This window comes from Hydra vulgaris, chromosome 02 (assembly GCF_038396675.1).
Source record: "Hydra vulgaris chromosome 02, alternate assembly HydraT2T_AEP".
NCBI classification, from domain to species: domain Eukaryota; kingdom Metazoa; phylum Cnidaria; class Hydrozoa; order Anthoathecata; family Hydridae; genus Hydra; species Hydra vulgaris.
Window position 1 is genome coordinate 54,110,084 of NC_088921.1, and position 9,917 is coordinate 54,120,000.

Sequence of the window (9,917 nt, forward strand, 5' to 3'; positions counted from 1 at the left end):
TCTTTCCCATCATTGTAAAGTTACATCACTTTCTCTTTTCTACAAATACTCTCACGGTCACTGCTCAAAGGAGCTTTCATCCTTAGTTCTATCAACCAAAACTCATTCTCGATTAATTCGTCATTCATCAAAATCTCATTCTTTTACAGTATTTGTCCCTGCAGGCCCAAAAAACTTTTATTTGTCTAACTTTTTTCCCCACACTTCAACCTTTTAGAACTCTCTCCCATCTTCATGTTTTCCTGACTCACATAACCTTCAACTTTTTAAGTCTTCTGTCAGCCGCTTCCCTGCTCTGTAACTCTATTCTTTTTTACTAGTAATTCCCAACTTAATAGAGGTTGCTTGCAGCCTTTTTGTGAGTAAATCAGAATTAAAAAAAAAAAAAAGTAATTGTTTTTTCAATCAATTCAAGATAATTGTTATTAAAAGATATCAGATCAAGACAATTCTTATTAAAAGTTGTTATAAATTATCCGCAAACATATTAAAATGCATCTTCTGGATGCAAACAAACTCTTGATGCCATTTAAGTTTAATGATTGCTCTTCAAATTTAATTCGTTATTATTTATTCGCCAGTAACAAACACACTCAAGTGATTATTATCAACATTTATGCATTATCAGCTAGTTGAGCGTGGTATAGACAGTATAATTTCATTTTACCTATTCTAATCACCAATTGGCATTGTGTAAGAGCACCAAAAAGGTTTCCTCTGCTTTTACATTGAATATAAAGGATTCTATTGACCATTACAATTTTTTTGACTTCGTTTGTCAGTTGATTTTAATCTTCTCCAACTGATGTAATGGAATTTAATTAAGAATTAAAAAAAGTCTAAAAATTCAAATGAGTCTTTGTTCCATAATTATACTTCCAGTACTAAAAGAACTTTTTTAATGTGTAAATTATACTGACTGGGATGGTCTTAATATACATTAGAAGTGCCATCTTCAACATTTTTTTATTTTTTATTAACTTTAAGTTATTAAAAAGTAGTAAGTTAATAGATTGACTCTAAGTTCAAAGTATTAAGTAATGAATGTTGAATAAAATTAATGCATTCACACCAATTTTATATGATTTAAAATAAATTAGACTAAAAATATCTCATTTTCTAAAAAATTTTTTGAATTGCTGTCATCCATTAAGTTATAGCCGATATAAGCGTAAAAAGATAAAGCAAACCTAACACAATAATTTACAATAATCGCAGGCAAATATTTAAAAAGTTTAGCATATTAATGTTACATTTCTAAGCTTCTGTTATACATATTTGTTAATTTATATAATACAGTTGTAATAAAGTAAAAAAATGACATGAAATTTAATTTTACTAACACACATACCTTCATCGTGACTAAATCCCATATTGTGTCCAAATTCATGACCCAGCACAACTATTGGGCCACTTATGCTGTTATAATCCCACTGTGTTTAAATATTTAAATTTTTTAAAAACTTACTCTTAAAATAAATAAATATCAATAAATATTATTAATATTACAGCATATTTTACTTAACAACAAAAATATTAAAACTTTACTGCATTAACACTGTTAGCATTTTCACCACACATAGAGTTCACCCAAGCCATTCCAGCGCAATCTGTCCAACCTACATGACTGCAAAATCAACAATATTTAAAAAAAAATCTTTGAAAATTTTTATATAGCAAATATAGGCTAGCAAACTTTGTTATTAAATTTATTATATATATATATATATATTTTTTTAGATTATTCACCTCCCAAGGCCCGAGGGGGGCCACTACAGTCGAGGAGGCTACTCATTTTTTTGTGTTTTTTATTTTTTAGTTGTTATTCGTGGTGCAACCCTCTCTCAATTCTTTAACTCCGAAATACGAACCTTCCCGAGCAAGGCCGCTGCGCGGAGAAACTAAGTTGAGAGCGGTACTTCCAGGGACGTGGTGGAAGTCAAACTCCGAACCTCTCGCTTATAAAGCGAGCGCTCTTACCACTACACCACTACCGCATATATATATATATATATATATATATATATATATATATACACACACATACATGTTTGTGTATATGTTTAAAAAGGGAGGTGAGGTTTTTTTAGCAGGAAAAATATATATATATATATATATATATATATATATATATATATATATATATATATATATATATATATATATATATATATATATATATATATATATATATATATATATATATATATATATATATATATATATATATATATATATACAGATATTTATGTATATGTTTAAAAAAGGGAGGTGAGGCTTTTTTAGCAGAAAAAAGAAAAATTCAGATTTAAAACTTAATTTATTTGTGGTTATGGGAGGAGGAAGAACCTGTAAACCTTGAACATTAATCCATAGTGGTACATTGTCACAATAAAAATGCGCAACCCTGATTTTTAAAATAGGTTCACTTAATAAAAAATTATTACATTTTGAGGTAATCAAGTCTATAAACTTTTGAACAAGACACATTTTTTGGTAACTGAAGGAAAGCTGATTTTTTAATCAAAACTTGTTAATACTTAATGTTAAGAATTAATATAATTTTTGTTCTCCAAATAATCTTTAAGTTTTCTTGTTATTTTTTAGAATGAAAAAAAGCCCCAACCATGGTTCAAGTGGCTTTAACATTAAAAAGTCTGTGGTTGAATACCAGCTATGACTTAATAACTCTATCATGAAAAAACCAGTAAGAGATACTCCAAAATGCTCTGTGATAAAGTTATCAAACCCTCTTGAAGTATATTAAAATGTACTTCAAATGTAAAATAAAAAAAAATAAAAACAACTTGTTAACATTTATTTTGACAAAAAATTTTTTGGCTTAAATAATTATTTTTATAACTGTAAAGTTTACAGAGATAAGTTCTTACTTTACAGCTCCACATAAAAAGAATGATTAAACTAATTTTTTCCAATCAATTTTTACCATTTTGCTTAAACTCATCACTTTTGCTATTTATTTTTGAAGTTTAATATGTTAATATGTTCTAATTAATAGTTAAATTAATTTTTTGATATATTAATGCTATTTTGTGTTTAAATGAGATAACTTGATCTTTCAAAATATATAAATATTGAGGAACTTTAACAAACTTTTTTTTTGGGAGGTGGGAGATTTTTAAGATAAATATAATTGAAATACAGAGGATGCTGTTTCATCAAAAGGATTCAAACACAAAAAAATATATTAAAAAAAAAAGTTAAATTAATGGTACGATCTTTTTTTTTGTTAAATAAGACTAGACACAAAAATCAAATAAACCCATTGTCAACTAGGGTTGACATGAAACGCCACAATTCAATCAAAAAACTTGGCAGAGTTGTTTTGCGCTGCAAAACTAGCTGCAAATCCCCTCTTGAATGTTGGAATAACTAAATAATATAAAATAAAAAACATTACAGCAATCCATTGATGGAGAGATTAAAGCAGTTTGTTGTTCAAAAAAGATATATAAACTTATAAATTGTAAAAACTCCCTAATTAAAGAAAATGAAACGTATTGCAAAAAAGACATTTTACAGAGGCCAGTAATAATTTTGTCAGTTGAAAGGTTGAAATGTTGTCAACAAATTTTAGTATATTCAAACTGAGAAATTAATTCTCAAGTTTATTGTTTGGCAAGCAATCTATTCCTGCAGTTTAAAAGGTGAACCATACATTACAAGCTGTAAGACTTAAGCTTTTGGATTTGTATATAGGTTGAGGATCATTACAATCACCCTGCTACTAGTAACATATAATCCAGTACTGCTTGCCCTATGTCCTGCTGCTTTGATTCACTTTTTTAGGCAAAGTCTTAGGAGGAATAAACTTTGGCTTAAAACACCTCTGCCTTGGCGAACTTGGTTGAGTAAAACTAGAGATAGTATCTCAATAAAAATACTCAATTTGGGCTGATGTTAACTGCATCCAGCAGGAGTAAGCAGAATACTTCTGTTGACCAAATTTGACCATCTCTTCTTTTTCTATTAGGCTAACATAGATGAAAACCTGAGTTACATAGTTTTCCGCTTAGGATAATGAATGCTGGATCTTCTTAAATCTACTCATGGCTTTTTTCTTGTGTCTCCTTGATAGTGGCTATGCAACTCCATGTTATCTCCTAATAAGGGTACAGCTCTAAAACTCTAAAAAGTTTAATGGTTTTGAGGGGGGCTGTTAATAAGGTTTTATGAGTTCCGTGGTAGCTCTCAGAGAGACTAATTCTATCAACAGTTGTAAAATATAAGAGTATTAACAGTTCCTATTGCACATGAATGGTGTCCCTGTTAGTGCTTTTGGTGCGCATTGTCAAATAAAGAGCCCTTAGTTACAACATTTGGTTAATTAGCAACTCTGAGGCAATTACATAGCTTATTGATTGGGGTGCCTTTCTCTATTGTTGATCGAGTCAAGTTCTTTTTACTTTTAAACATGAATAAAGTACATAAAAATATTAAACATAATAAACCCATCACCATTTAATTGATTTAATCTAATTTTTTTTTCAAATATTCATGGTCTTTGAAGTAACTTTTCATCAGTTCAATAATATTTTTTTCCTGCCAGTTAAAAAATGCTACATGTGGTTCCAATTTTTATAAACTCTGGAGAACACTGTAATCCTTCCAACTATTGACCCATTTTTTCTCTATTACTAGTAAGGCCTTTAAGTCTTTAATCAAATAATTTTGCACATGTCATCTTAAGTCTAATAACTTTTCTAAAGTTATTAGACTTAAGATTCTAAAAATCAATACATATTTTAATTTTCTCATTCTATGGCTGACTTACTTACTGCTGTAACTGAAAAATTTTATTGTACATTGGATGTGGAGGTAGAAAGGCAAAAGCTACTGTTCTTGACTATAAGTTTCTGATAAGGTTTGGCATGCTGGTCTTTTTCATATTATAATCATATAGTCTATGTTATAAAACTTGTTTCAAATTTACTTCACCAAAATTAATTAAGGTTGGTCACCAGGGTGGTTAATAAATTATAGCTGTGTTAAGTAACACAGCTATAATTTATTATTGGGATCCAAACCTGTTAAATATAACAAAAATAGGGTCTATACTTATTTTACAAATTATAAACCAGCATTAGATCACAATCTATATTTTTTATGGTGTTTAAAACAGAAACATGGCGTTTTAGATTTAAAACTTTTTGGGTTTTTAAAAGTTACAAAGCTGTGTCAGACAGGTTTGGATAAGTTGTGTCTTAAATTCACTCTCAATTAACAGAACCTTTTTTTAATCCTAAAATTATCTATTTTATACAAATAATTACCTTAAAAACATGGCATCATCAAAATCAACATCTTTAAAAGATGAAGTCTTTTTTATCACGTTGTTAACATAATCTCTGAATGAGTTTAATTCAGCTCCACCTGTTGTAAAACGCGTAAATGCAGGTTGATTTTCCTGGATATCAATTGCAACAACTACTATACGTACATTAATGGCTTGATATGCCTATGAAAAACAATAACTTAAACTGATTTTTTTTAAATGTTGCACAGTAAAAAAAAAATATTTACAATAAAGTTTTACCTTACATAAATATAAAAAAAACATGAATATATAATGAAAACCTGAAAACAAAAGAATTATTTTTATTTAGAAATAAGTAACTTTTCAAACAGGAAAAATGTTTAAAAACAAGATATGTATAGTCTAGTGTCAAGTTAACAGTTGAGTAATACAAGGATCAGTAATTGGACTGTTTTTTTTCACAATATTCATAAACAACCCTCCCTGGCAACTTTTATACAAAATAAAAATATACACTGAAGACAGTAACTCCCTTTAGATCTGGGCAAAATTGAGACAAATTGCACTTATAGAGCTAACAAAGGTAGGTTTAATTAAAATTTGAATTTTTTAACTTAATTGCTAAAACATCACACAAAGCATTTGTTTGACCCTATCTTGAATATTGCAGCACCAGTCTGAAATCCAAAAAAATGTCATCTTTTGAAAAAGTTCAAAGAATGGCAAGTTAAACGACAAGCCTCTTATACCTGAAGTTATGAATTATGATTTACATTTAACCTAACAAACGCAAGAAACTCTGTGGTAAAGAGGAGATTTAATTGAATGCTTATAAATAATCAATGTTTTAATCCTAGTCAGCTGTTTAACATTCTAAAATTTTGTACTTCTAAAATAATAACAAAACTAACAAAGAAAGCTCTCCATTAAGAGAAATGAAATTTTTCATAATGGAAACTGAAGCCGTAAAATCCTTTTCTAATCTTTATTTCTTTGTCAATTAAATATCTACTTAAGATTAATAATAATAGCCAAGAAACAAGCTGAGATCATTGCCTGCTCCTATGCTTAACTGCTTCTCAGCATCTGTGATACGCAAAGGTGTTCATTGCTTTTGAAAGTTTTTCATATCACTATGCTGTCACCAATAATAAAACTGTCCCTCTGCATCAGGTCTAATGCAACAGAAATTGGTTTAAGCATTTGTAACAGTTTTTCTGCACTTCGCTTTACATCAAGATCACATATATTTATTTTGTGAATTATATGTTTTTTTATGTATTATGTTTACATAGTTCACATAAAACAAACCTTGTCAACTTGAGCATATGCATTTAAGACTCTTTCGATCAATAGAGAACGATTATTGTTATATGTAGGTAACTAGAATAAAGAGACAAGAATAGTTTAAAAAAATAAACTTGCAAAATAATTAAAAATTTAATCAAAATTAGAGACAAAATAATGTGTAAAAATCAAAAAAATATTTAAAAACTAAAGAAAAACGAAATTTAATAAATAAATTAAAAAAAAAAAAAAATTTAACCAATAACTCTGTATTTGAAATTGCATTTAAAAACTTAAGTACAAAAAAAATTTATTTTTTAATTTCTTTAAAAAAGTCTAAAATTAGGCTATTAACATCAAACTTTGCAAATTAATCCTAACTAATAGTTAAACAGTTGTGATCCAAACACAAAAATGGTATTTATAAATTATTTTTTTATTTTATATTGATATTTTAAATTTGTTCAGTTCATGAGTATTATTATAGCATTGATTTTATATAGTTATATATAATTTAACTTTAATTTGTAAATTTTTTAAAATTTAAAATATAATTTTTGTGTCTGATATTATTTTAATGAGTTTGTTGGCACAGTAATTTTTGAAAAATTTTGTTGAAACAAAGTCATTGTTTATAACTACAAACTAATCCACTCTTTTTTTTTATTGTAAATTACTTCATTCAAATTCAAACTTAAAATATTTACCATTCTGTGATCACAGCTAACAAACATTTCAACGTACAGCGTTTCACTTTTAGTTATATAAGGTAAATATTGTGGTTCAACATTGACTAAATCAATTGTTCCCTGAAAAAACAATACAATAAAAATTCAATTGGTCCCTGGAGAAACAATAAAATAATTAAACTATAATTACTATTGAGCATAAAGATAATAACAAACTTATCATCTAAAAACAAGCAATACAAACTTACAAAAAGTAACAAAGTGATACACTTACAATTGAAGAGGAAATACTTCTTTTTTTCTTGTAACTCTTTCCTTGTTTAATATTTGCTAAAAGAATGTTAAAAATAACGATGCAAATATGATAATTTATAAACACATACTATAAAAAATTTATATAAAAAGTTTTAACTTTTACTTATCTTAAATGTGGCAGATTACTAAAAGTGAACTAAAGAATTTTTGATCTCAAAATCTTAAAATTTGTTCATAGAAATCTTGATGAGAAAATTCAAAAAAACTTATCTTAAATTTTTTAAAAATTTAGATTCCTAAATTTCTAAAAGTAAAAACTTTGTACATAATTATTTATTAGGAACTACTACTAAGTAATTAACAAAATAAATTGAGCTTCTGAACCTCCTTTCAAGGTCTCCCTTTCAGACTACCTTTCCCAGCAAACATTGTTTTAGTGGGTTTGCAGTGGACCTATATAGGCAATTTTTTAGCTATTCATTGGAAATTTGCTCATGAGTTATATAGTGCAGCATTAGTGGCAGCCGCTATAAATGGCAAGCTGATAACTTTTTGACATGTTAATAGTGCCACTTTTGGCAGCTGCCACAATTAGTCCACTAAGTAACCAATGAGTAAATCTCTATTGGACCATTAAAAATACCTATATAGGTCCAATCAAATTCCATTATAGAATCAAGGTGTTAGCCAGCCTAATGGAACAACGTATAGCGTTGAACTCCCAATGAGTTTATATTTTCCAAAATTCAATGATCTTTTTTTTTCTTTATTTGAAGGAATCGGACAATGTTAATAAAAACTCCCAATACTTTGTAAAATAACAATAAATATCCCAATATCACAAAAACATGATAAAAAATATATTCCTGGCTAACAGTCTGAGAATTTTTGCTGGGTTTTCTCCCCAAAAATATATAGAAAAAAGTGAGCAATGAAAGAAAAGATTGAGCTTGGAGTAATAAGGTGTTATTATATATATGTTAGGAAGTTTTTTGCTATCAAAGAAAATTTAATTTTCATCATACCAGTTTTTAACATGACTAAATAAATGGTTTAAACATGCACAAAAATCTAATCATATGTTGTTCATTCTCAAGATATTAAATGTAACATTGGTTTTATTATAATTACTAAAACGCTAAATACTAGAGATCTCACGAATACTAGAGATCTCACGAATATTTTGTGACTATTTGGTATTCAGCTATTTGGCTTCTTTTTTCGTATTCGGTATTCGGCCAATATTGAAAACTATTCTGCTGGGCACCAGTTTGTAACAAAATATTTTAAAAAGGACTATACATAGCTATTTTTGTTATCTTCTTTCATGTATCATATTTGATACTTAAAATCTATCAGTGTTAAGTTATAATAAAAATATTTTTATTTTTTGATGATAAAAAAGGACTATGCTTTTCCTCATAAATTATACATACTCCCAAAAGTATCTAATCACTTTGCACAGTGCCACCAGCAAATAAAAAAAAATTTCAAAAAGTTCTGTTAAAATAATATTTTGTGCTTGCTGACCATCACTTGTAAGATTTTACTGGCTAATTTAGGCAAGCAGTTTCATGTAAAAATTAATTTCATTTGCAATTGTATTTTTTGTAGAGATTGGTTTGATCATTTTCATCTACATTTCTTTTTCTTATGAAGTGAAGATGAACAACCACAGGTGCTACTAGACACCAGGTGATGGTTCATCAGTGCTAAGCAGCCTTTCACTGAGGATTAGCTTTTCACTGATCTAACCTTTCACTGAAAGAAAGTCGGTGATGTGCGTCACACATCACAATCTTTTTCAAAGCATTTAAATTTTTTTTTGTTTTGCTTGATATATTTTAACAAATCCTAGGAAATTACTTTTTGAAACATGCATTAACAAAAAAAGCAACCATATAATTGATATTTCCATTAAAGTTAAACCTTGCTTTAAGTTCAGGCTGTAGTAAAAATATCATTTTTGATAGGCTTGGAGTTCTTTATGGTATATCTATCTATAGAAACTTCTGAAACAACCTAATGAAACATAAACCTAAATCAACCAAATGAAATATAAGCCTGAGCAAGTTATTTTTGTAATTTTTTTGAATGATTTGAAAAGTATGATACTTTTATACATTATATAATACAAAACTATAGTTAAAACAATTTGATCAGTCAATAAATAATGTGTGCAGTATGGTCCAGTCACAAAAGAAACAAAAATGCCCGAAGCTGGTTAACATATGTCTAATATTTGGTGCTTCGGCCAAGCGCCTTGCTGAATATTTGGTATTTGGCAAAACCACTATTCATGGCATCTCTAGCTAATACAACAAGAAAAATTAAGGAACAAGAAAAGTAACTAATAGCAAAGTAGATCCAAGAATTGAAGTACAATAGAAAGAATTGAAGTGCAATAG

The 9,917-nt window shown here is 28.0% G+C and overlaps 1 protein-coding gene across 1 annotated transcript in view; it reads right to left on the reverse strand.

The window, feature by feature from the left end:
* Positions 1 to 9,917, reverse strand: part of LOC100209306 (uncharacterized) — a 78,795-nt gene that overhangs the window by 39,437 nt on the left and 29,441 nt on the right. Inside the window, exons 8-13 of the mRNA XM_065789610.1 lie at positions 7,529 to 7,584; positions 7,273 to 7,374; positions 6,590 to 6,661; positions 5,295 to 5,479; positions 1,549 to 1,627; positions 1,352 to 1,433 (exon numbers count right to left, since the gene is read on the reverse strand). Of these exons, the coding sequence (XP_065645682.1) occupies positions 1,352 to 1,433; positions 1,549 to 1,627; positions 5,295 to 5,479; positions 6,590 to 6,661; positions 7,273 to 7,374; positions 7,529 to 7,584 (576 nt within the window). The remainder of the gene's footprint in view (positions 1 to 1,351; positions 1,434 to 1,548; positions 1,628 to 5,294; positions 5,480 to 6,589; positions 6,662 to 7,272; positions 7,375 to 7,528; positions 7,585 to 9,917) is intronic.